Raw genomic sequence first — 20,306 nt, 5'->3', positions numbered from 1 at the left:
AAATAAAAATCAAATTAATACTAATGCAAAAAGAAAATCAATTCAACTTTAAGAATGACAATAATATTGAATATTTGTTTTTTTAGTTTTACATAGATTTAGACAATTAAAATACATGATATAATTTTACTTTCTTTTAGTATTTAGTCATGTAACTAATACGTACTAAACTTATTTTAGCATGATTTAGTACTTTAAATTATGATCAATTTCATGACTTATTAATTTGCAATATTTATTTTACGCGATTTTATTATTATTATTATTTTGAATATTTTAGTGTCATTAATTATATCATATTTTTTGTTATTTTCTTGAGAATTAACTTAGATAGTTGCATTTTGGTAAGACTAAATAAATATTTGAAATACAAGTAAATTATATGTTTTTAGGAATACATTATCGAAAAAACCTGAAAATCCAAAAAAATCCAAAAAACCCGAAGTTGAAAAACCCGAGTTTTATTTGTTTGGTTTGATTTATAAATTCAAAAATCTGACACAAATGGTTTAGTTTGATATTTGAAAAACCTGAATCAATCCGGTCATGTACACCCCTAAAACAAATATATGATTGTTCGTTTTGCAAGTTAACTAGTATTAAGATGCTGCAATAATCAGACTCCAAAATCTGATTCAGATCGGAACAAGACTAGTAGTCGACTAGCACTATGTACGAAAATGATTGATGAAATAAATGCCAACTTGCAAGTGCAAAAAGTCTACCAAAACTTTCATGAACCTCACATAAACAGCTAGTCAGTCAATATGATAAAGATGTTTTAAAAAACTTTTGCATAACAATTTGGCCAGACGACTTAGTAAAAGAAAAAGAAATAATTATGGAAGCAAAGTCGTCTAAAGGAAGCAACCTGGCAAACTTATTGCATCGTATAGTTGAATTAAAATATCTATGTATGTTAATCATCACTTGCACCTAGCTAAGCTAACTCTCCAATATATATCCATTATACTGCACAACAATATTACGAAGAAAAAAAAAATATGGGAAGACAAAACCGGGGTACAAATGCGGGACCTCAAGATAAACAACACTTCAGTCATCAACACGCCTTGAAACTAATTGTGAATCCAACTGAAACAATACTCAATTGCAATGCTTGTGAGCAACCAAACAATACTAACAAGCCTTTCTACGGCTGCAACACCTGCCAATATTTCCTTCATGAAAACTGCTTCAACGCTCCGCGTTTTCTCAATCACGCGTCTCATCCTTCCCATCCTCTGACCCTTCTCCCAAGTGCGACTTACTCGAGTTGTTCCTTTACTTGCAAGGCGTGTGACACTGTTGGCAATGGATTTTGCTTTAGCTGTGCTTGTTGTGAATTTGATATTCACTTGCAATGTGCATCTCTTCAGAGTTTGATACTTATTGATAAACACCCGCATCAATTGGAGCTCAACTTCGGTTCTCCTTACGAAGACAAGGATAGTGAATATGTTTGTGATATCTGCAGTGAAATGATGAATAAGGTGAATTGGTTGTACTACTGCGGTGGGTGTGATTTCGCATCACACTTGCACTGTGCGATAACTAGTCCTGAAGTTGGTGTTTTCGCCAAACAGCAGCGTCCACTTCCAAATCCAAATCCAAATTCAAATTCAAATTCAAATAGAAATCCAAATGCAACAGTAGATATGATAAATTCAGCAAATGAAGCTCATGAACAGATAATGGCAGCTCAACTTCGTGCTCAGATTGCGGCACGAGGAAGAGAGGCTTGTCTGGACTTGGTGACACCACGAAGACGATACGGTTACTATTAACTCTATCATCCTGATAAGAAAATAGTTGAGGCTCAAATTATGTCTTATATTGAGACCTTCTGTTTTTTAATTGCAAAATAAATGTTCTCGTGTGTAATTTCTCTTCAGATGAAAATGTTATGTACTATTTATTACTATTTCCAATTATATCATGTGAGTGCAATAAGTTTTCAATGTTCACTCTAAGAAAACAAAAACGAATTACTAAGAATCTGTTTCTGATAATTCAAATAAAATATTAGGTAGATAAACCTAGGCGAATTCTAGATTTAATTTTTTTTATGGGATTCAGATATCCCTGAACTAACTACCATTAAGTAATGTTTACACATATTTGACCAACTTTTTAATAGATATACAAAATTTGAGGTAAAACTAGTGAGTTTGCCGAAACCATATTTTTCACCGTGCATCTGCCCTTGTTGACAAACGAAATTTTAGATTACAAGGGCGTAGAATAATAAGATCATCAAATTCCCAATTTGACTAGGCTTTAAGCGTTTGTTTTTCCCTTGTAAACCGCTCTTCACAACAGTGTACGTGTACGCAACAACAGACAGTAGAACTAACACGCAGTAGTCGTATAACACAAAAGTTAAAAGTGCATTGCTGTGTATCATTTGTCCTAAAAATTCATTGAATATTGTTATAAAAGGGGCAGAGCTAGAGTAATGTTTGCTTTAGTTTTGGTCGAATCAGTAGCTTTCATTCAAACTCTGTATTATTTGCCCTAAATATTTATCGAATGTATACACCACAATCATAAAATTCTAGCTGCAAAATCATGACACCAAAAAGGGCTAAAAGAATAAGAAGTGAGAATCAACTTGAGAAGCTCGATAAAAGCATGAGAATTAAGGGCAACCCGGTGCCAAAGCATTCTGTATTCACCCAGGATCAGGAAAAGAATAGTACTCCAACGTTCAGAAGATTATCAATACAGAAACTATTAATTAAGTATTAATCAAATGAATGATAAAATGCCAACTTGCAGAGAGCAAAAAGTCTAACAGTGGACTTTTACCGGTACATCCATGAAACCTCAATACAGTTGACTTCCAAAGTTATCAATTTGCCGAATTTGGTGGGTCTAATTTTACAGTTTAATCACAAAGACAACCACCTCTACATATAAAAAAAAAGAAAGAAATTCCAATCATATTGGGCCACAGGACTAAATTCGGATTTGCATTGGAAAATCTCATGTTTGGGGCAAAATATTCTCAAACGTTAAAAGGTGATTCTATACATAGAGCTCGAACCCAAGACCCGAAAAAGAGTACTTAGAAGGGCAATATTTAGACTCAGTCAAATTATACGAAGATGCCTGCCATTATTTTAGTAGCCATTCGATAAGAGCGCCAAGTCAGTCAGTATGCTTACAGATATGTAAATATAAAGCAACTGGCCAAATTGTTGCTATTAATAAAGGGAAAAAAACACAAAGATGCTCGGCCCCATTATCTTAGTACGTAGCCAATGGATAACAGCTAGTTAATGTTGGAGACGACTTATTAGTAAGTAAAAGAAAAAGGAAATATGCATCGAAGCAAAGTCGTCGTCCAAGTGAAACAACGTCGCTAAGTTATTGTATTGTATCATATAGTTGAATTGAGATATCTATAAATACGCAGAGACGTAACTCTCCAATATATCTCTGTTATATTGCACAACAAAATAACAAGGAATAACAAAACAGAATGGGAAGACTGAACGGGGGTACAAATGAGGGTAAACAACACTTCAGCCATCAACACGTCTTGAAACAAATTGTGAATCCAACTGAATTAACTCTCACTTGCAATGCTTGTGAGAAACCAAACAATACTAACAAGCCTTTCTACGGCTGCAACACCTGCCAATATTTCCTCCATGAAAACTGTTTTAATGCTCCGCGCAGTCTCAATCACTCGTCTCATCCTTCCCACCCATTGAACCTTCGCCAAGTTTCGTCTTACGTGAGTGGTTCCTATATTTGCAATGCTTGTGGCTCTGTTGGAAATGGATTTTGCTTTAACTGTGCTGATTGTGAATTTGATATTCACTTGCAATGTGCATCCTGTCCTAGCTCCATACTTGTTGATAAACACACGCATCAATTGGAGCTCCATTACGGTTTTCCTGAGGATAACGAATATGTTTGTGATATCTGCTTTGTAAGGATGAACAATGACAACTGGTTTTACTATTGCGGTGGGTGTGATTTCGCTTCACACTTGAACTGTGCGATAATTAGTCCTGAAGTCGGTGTTTTCCCCAAACAGCAGCGTCCAAATCCAAATTCAAATCCAAATCCAAGTCGGAATTCTGGTGCGAGTGCAGCGGTGGAAATGATAAACTCAGTGAATGATGATCATGACCGGCTTATAGCAGCGCAAATTGGAGCTCAGATTGCGGCACGATCAAGACAGGCTATGCTGGACTTATGGTAGACAATCACGAATATTTATTTACATATAACTCTATCGTGATTATCTACCTTCTTCTGTTTTTATTGCAAAAATAAATGCTTTATTATTGTTATCTTGTCATTTCTCTTTCAGATTTGTATCTTTAATTATCAAGTTTATCCATTTTCCTTTTGGTTTCTATGTTTATATATTACAAACTATTGTTTGTGTCATGATCCCAAAACAAGCCTTGATAAACTCTACATTAGGGAAGAGTTCTCTTTGTTTTTTGGTCAATCCAAAATTTACGATAGATCAATAACGCAACCAATCAATCTCATCAATAATCCACCTTATCAACTCATAGACTATTCAAAATATAGAAATACAAAGTCCATCTCCAAGAACATAAGAAGTCTAATATTCGACACAAGCTTACAATATGAACGAATATTCATAATAATTCTAATAAAAGAAATGACTACGGAGCGACTCTAAGAATTCTAAGAAATGTATATAACAATTAATAAGCTTGTTGTCCATGTGAACAAGTGCGAGGCTTACAAGAAATTACCAACTCTCAAGCCCTAGATACAGAAGTCCGTAACAATATCCCCTGCATTCTCGGTAAAATAAATAGCGAGGAATGAGACGCTAGCTCAGTGAATAATAACATTTAATCACAATCTTTTTAATAAGGAACGAGTCAAAATATGCTAGTCTGATAATTAAAATCATGTAATAAATGCCCTTTCCGAAGACGATAACAATATTCAATCTCATATGTCTCGTGTAAGCAAAATCAATGTATCAATCATAGTATATAAAACTTTAATCAAAACATATGTCAAATATTATTTCTTAAGTAAATGTTAAACTCTTTCATAGCCGTAATCATATCTCAAGTATCAATAGATATATCTTATAAAAAAGAGTTCATCTCAAATAACTATTTTGGTATCATATCAAGTAAAAGACTTGTTCCATATACAAGTTCAAAATATTTCGGTACATCATTCACTTTATAAACCATGAAATTTGTGAATAACAACTTGTGGTAAGATTACTATGTACTCAATATACTCGTGTTAAAATACCAAACTTGTCACTTCAAATAATCTGTGCGACTTTCATTCGATCAAACCTATATTTGCATCATATAAATCTCGTGTTAAAATCTCCTTTTTAGAGCAATTTCATAACTAATTTACAATACCCAATCCCCAAGGTTACAGTTCAACCCTCACTTGTCAACTCGAATTTATTCATTGGTCTAATTTACAAGACCCAATCCCCAAGGTTATGCTTCAACCATCCTTATTCATTGGTCTGCTGGTCCTTCAATTTCCAGCGACAAAGAGTCATAATTTCAAATATTTCTGTTTGAAACTTCCACTAACTAATTCACTGTAAGTTCTTGTTTATTGCAGCTCACCATACTTAAACAACAATTCAATTTAAGCATCACAATGTAACTCAACTAGTGAGACTAGGAGGTAACTTAGTAGAATAAAGATCTGCTTTTATCCATGTGTATTCTCATATTCAAATCAGTTGAATTCATAATTAAATTGTCGATGCCACTTTAAGCCAACCCGTGAGAATACTTATATAGTGGACAATTATTATTGAACGGAGAGATTATTCATTTTTGTAGAGAATTATTGAATATTACTTTTGGTTGTATAATATATAGTGTTATTAGAAAGGATTAGAAGGGTGAATATATTCACAAGAAATGTCGTTACATTAACGAAAGTTAGTGAAAGTTGATTATAATTGCCCGTTAATTAATCCATTGATGGATTGTATAATACGTCTCTAAATAGTTTTGGTTAATCAGTAGCTTTAATTAAAATTCAGTGCCATTTGTCCTAAGAATTCATTGTACGTGTACAATCATCAATTTTAGAATGTACTCCCTCCTTTTCAAAAAGAGTTATCAATTTTAGAATGTACTCCCTCCTTTCCTTTATAATATGTTTAAAAAAGAATGACGTCTTTCATTTTTTGGTATTAACTTTCCACGTGATATGTTTAAGACCACAAGATTAAAAAGCAATTATGTACATTTGACATAACTTTGATTTAGGATCACATAATCAAAAGTCTTCTTATTTTTTTAAAATTCGTGCCAAATCAAAATATGTCATTCTTTATAAAATGGAGGACTTAAGGAGCAATAATTTAATAAGATCAGAATCTAAAACCACAAATTTCAAATCCTGCCTCTGTAAAATCATGACTCCCAAGAAGGCTAAAAGAATTGTGAGGTGAGAATCACTTGAAAAACTTGACAAAAGCTTGAGAATCAAGAGCACCTCGATACATAAAATATTTTACATTCACACGTAATTCAAAAAGGGTTGCATCCAAAAAATGTGATATTATAGGACCTGCTATAATGCAAAATGAGAATCAAGCAGACATATATGACTCTTCGAGTGGCTAGCTAATTTTGAGACATTATGATAATCAAACTAAATGAATTATGTGTTAGTCAGCAATAGGATAATGAATGATAAAAATGCCAACTTGCAAAGAGCAAAAAGTCTCACAGTAGACCGTTACCGCAACATCCATGAACCCAATAAAGTTGACTTCCCAAAGTCACCACTTTGCCGAATTATAACTAAATTTAGATTTGCGTCACGAAAAATCACTGTTGGAATAAAACTTTTTTTAACATCATGTGATTCTATATTCGATGCTCAAACCTGAGATTAAGTTTATTGAATATTTATTACTCCTCCACAATTTTTATTGATTGAGTAAAAACTTACAAGTGAGAAGAAGGAATTAGTTAACTTTAAAAAACCAACTAGAAGGTAAATTTTAGTGTATGTCAAATCATACAAAGATTCTCGATTGCCATTACTTTAGTAGCCAATGGATAACAGGGCTGAGTCAGTCAATACGCTTACATATATTTAAATAACAACTGGCCAAATTATTTGTTCACCGGACAAATACATAAACAGATTCCTAAATTTGTTGAGTTTTTTCCCTCGGGTACCTCAACTACGTCATTTTTCTATTGAATCATTGAACCACCCATAATTTGTTCCTTTAAAACACGGTTGGTTGATTTTGATCGGCTTTTCTATTGTAAATGTCTTCAACTGTGTTCGAATTGTAATAATTTTGATTGAAGAAATGAAGACAAACCGTGTTAGTCTCATTTGTTTTCTAATGTGTTCAAATGACTTAAGTAAAACGCAATTATTCTCGAACATTTTCACTATCAATTAGACTAATGAGTTGTGGAACAACATATGTATCCTCTATGAATACCCCTCATAAATTTGGTTCCATATCAGACAATGGTGTTTGTTTAAACAGAACAAATTATGGGGATTTAATGATTTAATAGGAAAATGACGTAGTTGAAGTACCTGAGGGAAAAAACTCAACAAGTTTAGGAATCTGCTTATGTATTTGGCCAAAAAAAAAAATGAATGCAAAGTCGTGGAAGGAAATTAACATCGTGGCCTTGTTCTTAACTTATTATTATTATAGTTGAATTAGTATCTATAAATACAATAACAAGTTGCACTTCTTATTGATTACTGATTTCAAAAAAGTTGGAAAGAAAAATCAAATGGGAAGACAGAATAAGAGTAGCAATGCGTCATGTGAAGGTAAACAACACTTTAGCCATCCTCACATTTTGAAACCAATTTTGAATCGTCCTGAAACACTTGCTTGCAATGCCTGTGAGCAACCAAATAACAATAAGCCTAATTTCCATGGATGCAACAGTTGCCAGTATTTCCTCCACGATAACTGCTTCAATGCTCCGCGTTTTCTCAATCACGCGTCTCATCCTTCCCACCCCTTGACCCTTCACCAAATTCCGTCTTACTCGAGTCGTACCTACACTTGCAAGGCTTGTAACTCTGCTGGGAATGCGTTTTGCTTCAGCTGTGCTGCTTGTGAATTTGATATCCACTTGTAGTGTGCATCTTGTCCGAGTTCGATACTTGTTGACAAACACCCACATCAATTGAGGCTCCATTTCGGCTCCCCATATGAAGATAAGAATATCGAATATGTTTGTGATATCTGCAACGAAATAATGAACAAGAACGATTGGTTATACTATTGTGCTGAGTGTGATTTCGGGTCACACTTGCGGTGTGCGATAACTAGTCCTGAAGTCGGTGTTTTTCCCAAACAGCACCGTCCAAATCCAAATCCAAATCCAAATCTAAATCCAAACCCATATTCAAATTCAAATTCAAATTCAAATCCAAATCTAAATTCAAATTTAAATCCAAATCCAAATGCAGCTGTGGAAATGATAAATTCAGTGAATGCTGCTCATGAGCGGCTTATAGCAGCTCAAATTCGGGCACAGTTTGCGGCACGAGGACAAGAGGCTGCTCTGGACTTGATCTAGGCATACAATTCACATATATCAAGTTTCTCCATTTTTTGTTTTGGTTTCTATGTTTGTGTTATTACATATATCAAATACGTAGTCAATGTTTATTACTTTTAAAAATAAAGTATTACTAAGCACAAAATTGGAAGAATATATTTAATAATATTTTGATTTTCTAAACTAACAACTATTTTGAACCATTTTTTTTTTTTGGAAGGATGACAAGTAAAGTAGTTGGAAGGGAGTAATAAGATTAGAATTCAAAATTATAAACTAATGTCTCACTATAAACTAAAAAGTTTGGCTTCTCAAAATCATGACACTAGAAAGGCTAAAAGAAGTAAGGGGTGAGAAGCACAATAAAAATTTGAGAATGTAAAAGTAGCTCAATGTATAAAACATTTCATATTGACACATCTAAAACAAAAGAGTTTCATTTCAAATAATGCGATATAGAGAATCTACAAATATGAAAATTAAGCGGACATATATGACTGTTCATGTGGCAAGTTAATTTTGAGACACTACGGTCTACGATAATCAAACTCCAAGGCGTTCATTGTCAATGCATATTATAACAAAATCTAAATAAATTAAGTAATAGTCAATAGTCAGCCCTAGGATAATGAATGATAAAAATGCCAACTTGCTAAGATCAAAAAGTCGAACACTTGATTTTTGCCATAACATCCATGAACCTCAATAAAGTTGACTTCCAAAGTTATCAATTCGCCGAAATAATTTTACAGTTTATACCTCAGAGACGACTACCTATAAATCTAGATAGAGCTCCTTTTTTTTTATCTGATGTTTGATATTCATACATGGGTTCACAATTAAATTTGAATTCATGTCGAAAAATCTCAACTGAGATAATTATTTGCCTGATAAATTGATTAGTACTAAGACGATGCAATAATCAGACTCCAATGTGTGGTCGACCAGCACTACTTACAAAAATGACTGATGAAATGCCAACTTGTAAGAGCAGAAAGTGTGCTGCTGAAATTCCCATGCGAATTCAGTAGTGGAAATGATAAATTCAGTGAATGATGATCATGACCGGTTTATGGCAGCTCAAATTGGCGCTCAGATCGAGGCACGAGGAAGACGTGCTATGCTGGACACGATCTAGGAGTACAATATTATATATATATATATGTAATGCTTCCGCTTGGCCTTTTTCAGTTTTTATCGCAAAATAAATGCTTTATTGTTGTTATGTTATTGCTCTTTCAAATTTTGTATCCTTGATAATCATGTTTTTCCTTTGGTTTCTATGTTTATTTATTACAAACTAGATTTGATTTCCCTCTTTTTGTTCTCCAGAATTACTGTCTTTGGCAGAATGATAACCATATAAGTCCTCTCCTTGTAAAAACATATATTCAAGAAAAAAGAAAAGAGGAAGAAGACTGAAACGACAAAAACACACTAAGTATTGCAATTTTTTAGTTTCATAGTTTGAATTATCACGTGTATGAGCTTTCTACCAAAAATCACCAAAAGTGTGTCGATACACACGTCAACTATCGATACTAATCAAAATAAATGATAAACTATTCTCATGAAAAGGTCAATACTATTACGCGTGAGCTTTTAATATATCGAGTGATTATTCAAAAGAAACTTATTGTGATTGTTGAAATATAAAGATATTAAACCTTTAATAAGACGAGGTCATGATAGAATATGGTGATTGTTATATTTATTTTCCACTTTATTCAGCTTTTAATGGTTCTAAATATTTTATTTATCCAGAAAAACAACTCATAAATATCATGATAATGATTTTCTTTGTAAAAGTATACGCACAAGAAAAACAAATTTCATAAGTAACAATTTCATGTTGATTGTCTCCCCACCCTACCTCGCGACATGTGTGTCGTCTCCGCCCTCCCAACTAGCTCGCACAACTCGCAAACTCTCCCATAGCCCCCGCCCCTGCGTACCCCAACACCTCCACCTCATCCACATTTGTAGTGTTTGCCTAAATTCTATACAAATATCTTTTTAGATAATATTTAGTATATTTATTAAATACAAAAAAGAAATAAGTAAGAAAAAGTCGCTTATTTTTAGAAAAAAAACCTCCATCGTACCAAACACACCCCAAGAAAGATAATATGACCAAACTAAGTCATTATATAAAGCCATTCACCAAAATAATATGTTTTTCTAAAATTTTACAAAACTAGTATAAACGTATTTCACAGTAACGTTTTAGGATATATTTTATTTTTTAAAAGTTGATGGCGTCCGATTGATATACGTTACTCACAGTAACGTTTTACTCCTAAAACGTTACTCATAGTAACTTTTTAGGAGTAAAACCTTACTGAAAGTAACGTTTTAGGAGTAAAACGTTAATGAAAATAACGTATATCAACCTAATGCTGTTAGTTTTTAAAAAATAAAATATACCCTAAAACGTTACCGTGAAATACGTTTATACTAGTTTTGTAAAATTTTAGAAAAATGTATTACTTTGATAAATTATTTTATATAATGGCTTAGTTTGGTTAAAAATTCCCCCAAGAAACATACATAGTTTTGTAGTTAAAGCAACTCTATCGGGTTTTTGTAAAATATTTGATTAGCCAGCGTTGCAAGCAAAATATGTAGTCATGTCTACGTAGATTTCACACTATTTTATATGTAATTTTATGATTTCTTCATAATCATTAAAAGTCAGAAGTTGACTTCAAGAATAAGATATACCAATTAAACTTGATAGTGGATGTACTAAATTCATATACTTCATTTTCAAGAAATACATATAACCATGTCTATCTAAATCTAAAAAGAAATAACACATAGAAACAACATAGAGATCGACTAAGCAAATTGAGAGACATGAAATATCAAGATAACCAACATTTCAGCCACCATCATATTTTGAAAAAACTTGTTCTTGATGAAAATGAGGAACTTCAATGTCAAGCCTGTGAGAACTCCATTTTTGTGCCCTTTCATGGTTGCATCTCTTGCAATTTTTACCTCCATGACAACTGCCTCAACGCGCCTCGTTCTCTGATTCACCCTTCTCATCCCTCTCACCCTTTAACCCTTCTTCCAGCTCCTACTTATTCGAGCCGATCTTTTACTTGTAATGCCTGTGGATCTGAAGGAAGATCATGTAGCTTAAGTTGTGCTCATTGCGAGTTTGATCTGCACATGCAATGTGCCCTTTTGCCCCAAACTGTCTTACTTCCCCAACACCATTATCATGAACTTAAACTTATATTTGATTCCTCTTTTGGAGATGAGGATGAAAGTTGCATTTTTATTTGTGATCTCTGTAATGGAAAAGTAGAACATAATTCTTGGTTGTATTATTGTGCTGATTGTGATTTTGGAACACATATCGAATGTAGTAGCATTTCTAAGTATGTCAACAAACCAAAAGAAAATGCAGTCATCACGAAATCAAATGAAGAATTTGTCATTAGTAAATCAACAAAAATTCCAGTGGGGATAACAGATAAAAAAACATCCCAGAATCCCAAAATGAAGCTAGTAGTTGAATCTCCGGTTGAAAAACTAGCAGAGGAATTATCAGAAGCAGAAGAAAATGCATTGATCATGAAACCAAACCTGGAAGAACCAATCAACAAAGAAATTACTGAACAAGTATTCAATACATCAACAAAAGATCCTGTTAGGAAAACAGAGAAAAAATTTGCCAAGAGTGTTAGAGTACTAAATCCCAAAATGAAGACAGTAGAGAAACCAGCAGACAAATCAGAAGAAGAAAATGAAGAGATTCTGAAACCAAAGGAAGTATCAACAACAAGGAAAACAAAGAAAAAAACAGACAAGAATCCAGGAGAAAATCCCAAAAAGAAGCCAGTATCTGAATCGTCTCAAGACGAAAATTCAGCAGACAAATTACGAGGAGGAGGAGAAGAAGAGGAGTCGTCAGAATTAACATATTATGAAGCTCAGCGCAGACTGAAAGAACAACACATGAAAAACATGATCATACTTCAAGCTATGGACAATGCTGCTAGCTACGTTGGGCCATCAGGGGGTTATTATTATTATTGACCTTCTATCAACATTCAACATCTTGCACTCACATTCATTTGTATTCAAGTATTTCCTTTTGTTTGAATCTTTCTATTACATGTTGTTTGAAGTATTATTTCACCCATATATATGTTTGAATGGTTTTATGTTTGTTAGCATTCATTGTATTTTCAATATTGCTGCGAGCTGTTAGTTAGATGAGTCTATCTTGGATCTAACTCAACTTCAAAAGCTAGTTCGTGGAGGCAAATTTGTCCAACATGTAAGGAGATTATGTACCTTTTTTCCATCAAGGTGGGACTCCAACACCCCGCATGCCCTGTACTTGTCATTTGAGGGTGTTGGAGTCCTAAATCGGTGGGAAAAGACGGCTATATGTCTCCATCTTGGACAATATTGCACTTGTGAGCTAGCTTTTAGCCATGGACAATATCTATTTCTTTATCATGCTTGTTATCAAAGTTCCGTTCCAATTCATTCTTTGCCCGAGTTTTTCGGCCCCTGTCTTACGTAGTTATATTGTTCACGCTTCAAATGTTGAGATGTATTAGAGTCCACATTAGTAAAAGGGAGTTGCAAGGTCTACCTACTTACATGATCGGGAAAATTCTCCCCTAATGAAATAAGATCCAATTTACTATCATTTCCTTTTCTCGATGCATTGTTCACCAATATTTTTGGATTTTAGCATAGTGAGAGGGAAAAGATCAAATCCAAAGTCGTCATTTTTTGCTTTTCTATATTCTTATTCAACAAGTATAACATGATTACTTCTTCTAAATCAGTTAAATTAATGCTGTTAGAATATTTGACTACTCTCCTCTCCTAAATAAGAGGAAGATAAAATCAATTGTGCTAATACATATTTTATTTCCATTTCTACTTTTAAATAAAAACAATTATCATACATGTTTTATTAATTTCAACCTAATATTTATAAAGTTGGCTTCACAAAGCGTAAAATAGACAATAAGCATAACAGTGGATAATTAATAATCACATAAAATGTACAAATGTTCTTTCAAAATTGTAAATAAAAATATATATAGCACAATAGGCAAATGAGACAATTGAAATTCAAAGAGAAGCTTCCTCCACTTAACTGTGATGAGACTCAAAACAGTATAGTAAGCTAGTTCTATTCTATTGATTTAATAATATCCAAACATCCATTTGAGATTATAATTAATCATCAGTCATAACGCAAAGAATATAACGTAGATAGTTATAATCATCAAAATACTTGGTAATTTTTATAAGTTGCTTCATTTGGTTCATTCATACTAAAATTTTAAATCTATAATGCATCATTTAGTTTTAGACGCGCAGTTGAGCTTGATCTTGAATTGGATAAATATATTTCCAAATACACCCCTGATTTAAATATATAGGCATACCCCCAATTTTTTCTAGGTCAAAATTCCAAAGGAAAAATAGTTTAATGAAGATTGCAGAGCATAAAATGTTCAAATTTTGTGTATCAGTGAAGTCTGTATATTCTGGTGATACTGAAATTGTTTATAGGGAAAAGCTTTTAAATATGCCTACAAATTTTGCAAAAACAATTTATATTAGGGTTATGTTTATCCTTGTGGTTATAAAAATTGACTAGAGTTGCTCTTCATGATGAATGATAATATGTTGGCCTTTTTTCACAAGTAAAAAAATGGTCAATTTTTTCCCTTGAAACTATAGGTAAATAGGTAATGATACATTTGTCAATAGAATTTTAACATAAGGTCGTTATTTTAGTGGCAACATTATCAACGTCTTCTACTACTTTAGAATCTACAACGATTAGGTTTTTATTTCCCAAACTCAAATTAACCACAATTAAGCTTCAAATCTACTCAAATGATGATCAATTATATAATCGAATCATGTTATCATCTCTGTCGAAAATCAATCGACACAATATCTTCAACAATCTCTCAATTCATGAAAAGCTCTATATCGATCTCTTCATCATATATTATTATAAGTGGGAAGCTCCTAACTTAAAAGTTGAATTACTATTTTGCCCTTATTTTATCCCTAAATTAAATTAAATATTAATATATAATTAATTTAATATTAAATAATCATATTTAAATACATGCATCTAGACACAATGGTTTAAATTCTAATTATTTACATACTAAGTAATAATTATATTATATTATACTAAATACTAAAAATAAGAAGGTGTAAAGTCAAACTTTGAAAGACAAAAATATTTTATAGAAAATTGTTAGAAATTATTTCATAGGAAATTGTTAGGAATTACTTTTTTTAAAAAAATAAAAAAAATAATCTATTCTTTCTCTATAATTAATGTGGTTAAATGATTAAATTTGTTACTCTCTCTTTAGTTAGTATAATTAAATGTATTGAATTATTAGTAAAAACAATCACCTTTCATCTACCCCATGTCTAAGATCACTTAACTTCTGAAAATTAACTTAAACAACTATTCACCTTTTCATCTTATCCAATGAATCTTTAGCTATATATATGTATCATGAAAAAATAATTTTTCTTTACCACTTGCCTCGTGTTGATGTGAATCATTAGGCAATTTTCAGGTACTTTTTTTTTTGTTTTAAAATATTAATATTTGTTGATCCTCATAGAATGATATTTTGTATCATAAATTTTATCTTTACCATTTTAGATTGCTTTTTTTTTTTGTTACGGGAGAAAAAAAAACTCTACTCCTTGTGTATTTCTTTTTACTATATGTATTGTTATAATAAAAGTTTTAAGAAGGATATGAATGTTGTATTTATTCTTATTTGTTTAATTTTTTTGTATTCTTTACCGATTATACTTCTTTAATATAATCTTCTATGAAATTATTAATATTATAAGTCTATTTTTATTAGTGCTGAAATTACTAATTTATGACATTTAGATCGTTTTTAGATGTACTTTTATAATATTTATTTACTTTTATTTTTCCTTCTTTAAGTAGCTACATATTTGTGTATATTTACTAATATGGAGCGTAATGAGAGATTATTAAGGATAAAGTCATATACATATATTCATATTATTAGATGCTATAGTAGTATAATTATTTTTCCATATTTCTTGCTTGATGGTCAATGTACTATTCGATTATTATGAAATTTATTTAATGAATAAAATATAAATTGGTAAAACTAATATTTCTAAAATTCAACATTTTCTATATAATAATTCAACTTTATAATAATTGTATGGGACAAAGGTGCAATGCACGTTCCGAAAACTAGTACTTAAATAAACATGTTGCATTGTATTCTAAATAATTTGGTAACAATATCATGATGGTCTAGAACGATTATAGTGGCCAACAATCAATGCTTACACAAGGTAACTATGAAAAAACACCTGAAAAATACATGATACTTGAAAAAATACGTTATACTTAAAAATAATCGAAGAAGTAACAAAGAAAAAATGGTGAAGTAATACTCGAGTCTTTTTCTCACCCCTTGGTTTGGGGACGACAAGTACTTCGTCTCGAGTAAGACAGCGATGATCAATTAGATGGCCTTCTTCAAGACTGGTAACTTGCAATTAAACTAAGCATGTGACTAACTAAAATATTCAGCTTGATTGAGCAATCAAAGTTGATCTAGTTTTATTAGTCAGATCAAAGGATTACTACTACAATTACTTCTACTCATCAAAAGTTAACAACTAAAAGATAAGATTAATATCTAAGATCTACACTTAGATACAAAACTAAACTATACAGATCCTTCTTCTTCTTCTCCATCTCCATCGCCACCTCAATCTCCTACACTTTTCTCAGAACCAGCTTCATTATCCGACTCATTTCCATCTCCATTATCATCTTCACCTTCCAAATACCGAACCCTTTTCCGCAATTCCTCCAATTCCCTCTCCATTACAAACATTTTCTCCTTCAACTCCATGTTTTCCTCCTCCAATCTCTCAATATGTTCCTCCACATCGTCAACTCTGTAACCAAAATCATACGTATCGCGACCCAACCCACCATTTATCGGGTCATATATCATCTCAAAACGGCTCAAGTCATGGCTTAACCTCTTCTCCACTTCCTCAACATCACTGTTCCAGGATACAATAACCCCTTCTCCTTCATCTTCTTCTTCTGGCTCGTTTTCAGGTGATCGGACCCGGATCAACCCGTTCATCGACCCGTACCCGTCTACACCCCACTCTTCCTTCGCTACATCAGCTAAAATCTCCCTCGCCGGGGAAAACTTCGGCGTCGGTAAAACAGCCGGAGTCACCGGACAAGGGGAAACCAAAGAAGTAAGTCCCCCGGATTTTTTCGCACGGATTAGGAACGATGTCGTGTTATGCGGGGTGAAAGGGGTAAAACGATAATTATCTCTCTGTTTCTTCTTCTGAAAAAACCGGCGGGGTTTGTTCAAACGGTGGGGTTTCTGAAAATCGGAGTTGTAAAGGTTTTGGAGTTTCCAATCACTCCTGTTTACGCTCCCGGGAGTAAAACAAGGTCTTTGTAACACACGGAAAGTTTGTTGATTTTCCGGTACCATTGTGGGCCGTGGTGGTAAAGGTGGTGGCCAAGGGTGGTAACTTCGGTTCAGAAGCTGAGATTGGTTCATGATCGTCGAACAGTCGGCGGCGAGTTTCCTCCTGAAACTCAAAAATACGCAGAAAAATTTACCATAAAAATGGTTATGGGAGATAAAGTGAATCTGAGTGAATTGGGGTTATGTGGAGAGAGAAGGGAAGGAGGAGTCACGTGTAAATCACGTGGATGACGCTAAAGCATGAGATAAGTATGGAACCACTGGTCGCATCAAGTGGGGTCCAAAATGTAATTATGATACGTATACTCATTATTGCACGATTTGTAAAAATTATCATACATTAAAATAAAGACTTTATAAATACAAGACATGTATTTCTATTTTTATTTTTGGTAAAGAGTAAGTCGTTTTAATACACAAACTAAATGATTCTAAATTCATAATTTATCATGTCCAAAAATGGGTTCAAGTTAAAATGGATAAGATATAATATTTTAGTATTAAGTTTGTCATAACATTTTTACTATATTTGATAAATGATATAGGTTTATGCTTGAATATATCTTAATATTATCTATCAATCAGAGTAAATCTTATTAGAAAACTAATCTTATATTATTTACCTTATTCTACGTACCAAACAACCAGATCCAAAGAACAAGATAAGAATGGAGTAAAATCCGATATAATAAGATCTTCATTTAAAAAGTCATTTTCCTCAATTTTACATATTTTTCATAAACTAAACTTAACCATGCCATATGCACGTTAAAAGAGTAATGGAGCAAATAATAAATAATTTTTGGTACTCCTATGATATCAAACTAAAAGAATATTATAATCTTACTCACCAAGTGAAAAGGACTTGAAAACACAAAAGGAAATTCCCACTAACAAGCTTTTAATAAATTAATCCATACCAAACCCTCTCCTTTTGAACTCAAATATGTATCCTGTACAAATCATCTGGACAAATTGCAGAAACTATATTATATACACAAGCTACCTGAAATTGTGTACATGAACTAAGATACATAATATTTACATGAATATATTCTTCAGCAGGATCGATCTGGAAATGAGTAGTATTTTAGCATTGAAAACTACTCTTTGTTACTCGAGGAACGATCCTTCTTTGGTCCACCAAGAATACGAGAAATCTGCAGACCTCTACTGAATGCTTGGTTGAACAACATTCGGGTTTGGAACTCTGAAACAAATGGAAACCAAGCCAAGAATGCAATGGGCGTGAACAAGAGCAACCCCATTATAATTTCATAACCACGGGCAAGTGTCCTGACAGACCCCCAAAAGCCACCACGTCGAATCCAAGGCTTCAAAGCTTGAGCAATCTGAAATAATTAAAGCAGGATGAAGACTGCACAGAAGAACGAAAGAGAGTGCCTAAGACACAAAGGAATGGTTGTGGCACTCACCATAAGCATTCCCCAACCGGTAGGCATGAACGCGAGAATGCAAACAATAATATCACGAAATTTCAGGTGTAGAATAACAATCAAACTGATGAGTAGGGAAATAAAGGAGAGGAAAATGAAGCCTTCGATCAAACGAAACACAAGCTGAAAATCAGCACTGAATTTCTTCCTTCCGACGGACACAACCTGCAATGAACGAAGAAAGGCAATAAGCACAAACACCAGAAGTGCAGCAAGCAAAACTGACGGAGGAAAAGCAAGCAAACTACTCCTTCCCATGATTTTGCAGTCTGCCCTCGGGTAAAGGGCACAAGTCAAGAAGTTCAGAAATCGACTGATTTAAATCAAATCATAATCATACTTCAATTAAACTGACCATCGTTGAATACATTTTATTGAATCATCTGATCTCAGTAATTACCAATAGTTGGATTTTTAAGGAAAAACATTGTTATAACATAGAGAGCATCTACTAAGCCTCAAAAACACAATGTTCAAGGCAGTACTATTATGCAAATGAACTCCACTGGTGCAAAACAGAGATAAATAAGATGCGAGAAAATATGTGAATAGATGGAAATTGTAATCCAAAAGTTAAATCTCCTGTAAAAGAAAAAGGTTAGTATTTGTAACCATAAATTATAGCTAAAAACAGGTAACCATCACATACTAAGTCATGTATTCTTTTTACGTTTTTATGATATAAGATTGTGGATCTCTTTAACTTCTGAGATGCTGGGGGAACTTATCAATGAATACAATAAGAAAGTGACATTTTAGAACTCACCTTCATTACTGCTAATATCACGAAAATGACGATCCAAGACACACCGTAAACCTGAATATGCAGCAGAAACAAAAGGAGTCAGTACTTGAATATTTCAGTTGATCATTTCTGCAAACTGAAATGCAAACTAAGGACGTACCAGGAAACTTGTTTCGTTGTTCAAAATTGTGAGGTGATATACAAGTCCGTATTGATATATAAAAAAGCGCAATGATAATAATATCTCCACTACAGTGCCACGGAGCCCTGAATGATAAAGATGCTCATGTTCTTTCTCCCACCAAGATTCCCAGCTTTTTTCTGGCGATACACCGATACCACCACGATTGTTTATCCATTTATTCCAGTCTGTCCAGTCATCAACAATCTTTTGCCACTCGAATCCAGAAGGATTGAACAAGAATGGGGCAAAGAGCCATGTAACAACCAGGAACCATATAGATGCGGTTATAAGAACATATGCCACCATATCTCTGTATGATCTACCAAATATATGGTACACAAGAAGTAGAATCATCAGTTCAATTCCCTTGACAAAATGGCTTCGGGAGTACAAACGATAGTTTTCAGCAAATTTAGCGTGAAATACAACAAAGCCACGACCAGTGCCTCTGTATTGAGCACCCCCATGGAGCAATGTTCTCCCATAATAGTGGGTCCTTGTTCCAAGAGAAAATGTAAAGAAAACTGGAGCAAGCTGTAGTTGCATCAGCACAAAATCAGTTAAGGCATTGCGGAAGCCCCTCTCAAGGCCTATCTCCATCATCATGGGCAATGCCATCAATAAGCCAATTTGCACAAAAGACTGAGAGGCAAGAGCAACTTGAAGAGGCTTATTATTTCGAATAGCTGGGTGTGAACTCAATCCTTCTTCAAGCCCACTGACGACAAGATACAGTCGACCATAAAGAAATACATATACAATAACGACGGTTATCTGCCAAAGAAGATACGTTCATTTAGATTGACTATA

At 33.3% G+C, this 20,306-nt stretch overlaps 5 protein-coding genes and 1 pseudogene across 8 annotated transcripts in view; 4 read left to right on the top strand and 2 right to left on the bottom strand.

The window, feature by feature from the left end:
• Positions 1-921: 921 nt before the first annotated feature.
• LOC107027577 lies at positions 922-1,967 on the top strand. Its single transcript, XM_015228712.2, has one exon. It carries the CDS (start codon positions 1,005-1,007, stop codon positions 1,785-1,787), a length of 783 nt encoding a protein of 260 aa, XP_015084198.1. The 5' UTR covers positions 922-1,004; the 3' UTR covers positions 1,788-1,967.
• A 1,412-nt stretch (positions 1,968-3,379) lies between these two features.
• LOC107028462 lies at positions 3,380-4,384 on the top strand. The gene has a single exon (XM_015229541.2). It carries the CDS (start codon positions 3,488-3,490, stop codon positions 4,217-4,219), a length of 732 nt encoding a protein of 243 aa, XP_015085027.1. The 5' UTR covers positions 3,380-3,487; the 3' UTR covers positions 4,220-4,384.
• Positions 4,385-7,719: 3,335 nt separating this feature from the next.
• On the top strand, positions 7,720-8,706 carry LOC107015369 (annotated as a pseudogene).
• A 2,642-nt stretch (positions 8,707-11,348) lies between these two features.
• LOC107015360 lies at positions 11,349-12,814 on the top strand. The gene has a single exon (XM_015215613.2). The coding sequence runs from the start codon at positions 11,421-11,423 to the stop codon at positions 12,612-12,614; it is 1,194 nt and encodes a 397-aa protein (XP_015071099.1). The 5' UTR covers positions 11,349-11,420; the 3' UTR covers positions 12,615-12,814.
• A 3,343-nt stretch (positions 12,815-16,157) lies between these two features.
• On the bottom strand, positions 16,158-17,318 carry LOC107024839. Its single transcript, XM_027914895.1, has one exon. The coding sequence runs from the start codon at positions 17,180-17,182 to the stop codon at positions 16,355-16,357; it is 828 nt and encodes a 275-aa protein (XP_027770696.1). The 5' UTR covers positions 17,183-17,318; the 3' UTR covers positions 16,158-16,354.
• A 611-nt stretch (positions 17,319-17,929) lies between these two features.
• The window catches only part of LOC107030540 (callose synthase 2), a 31,548-nt gene continuing 29,171 nt past the window's right edge, over positions 17,930-20,306 (bottom strand). For all 4 annotated transcript variants that reach the window (XM_015231827.2, XM_027914887.1, XM_015231820.2 and 1 more), the window contains exons 41-44: positions 19,473-20,270; positions 19,334-19,384; positions 18,547-18,732; positions 17,930-18,462 (exon numbers count right to left, since the gene is read on the bottom strand). In XM_015231827.2, the coding sequence (XP_015087313.1) occupies positions 18,214-18,462; positions 18,547-18,732; positions 19,334-19,384; positions 19,473-20,270 (1,284 nt within the window). In that variant the 3' untranslated portion in view covers positions 17,930-18,213. The remainder of the gene's footprint in view (positions 18,463-18,546; positions 18,733-19,333; positions 19,385-19,472; positions 20,271-20,306) is intronic.

The sequence above is a fragment of the Solanum pennellii genome, chromosome 1 (genome assembly GCF_001406875.1).
Source record: "Solanum pennellii chromosome 1, SPENNV200".
In the NCBI taxonomy this organism is placed as follows: Eukaryota; Viridiplantae; Streptophyta; class Magnoliopsida; order Solanales; family Solanaceae; genus Solanum; species Solanum pennellii.
Note: the sequence above shows the minus strand (reverse complement) of the source record. Positions and strands in the feature narration are given on the sequence as shown.

Bases quoted from the DNA above. Each gene is read 5' to 3' on its own strand.
- LOC107024839 (XM_027914895.1), bottom strand. From the start codon at position 17,182: ATGAACCAATCTCAGCTTCTGAACCGAAGTTACCACCCTTGGCCACCA.
- LOC107027577 (XM_015228712.2), top strand. From the start codon at position 1,005: ATGGGAAGACAAAACCGGGGTACAAATGCGGGACCTCAAGATAAACAA.
- LOC107015360 (XM_015215613.2), top strand. From the start codon at position 11,421: ATGAAATATCAAGATAACCAACATTTCAGCCACCATCATATTTTGAAA.
- LOC107028462 (XM_015229541.2), top strand. From the start codon at position 3,488: ATGGGAAGACTGAACGGGGGTACAAATGAGGGTAAACAACACTTCAGC.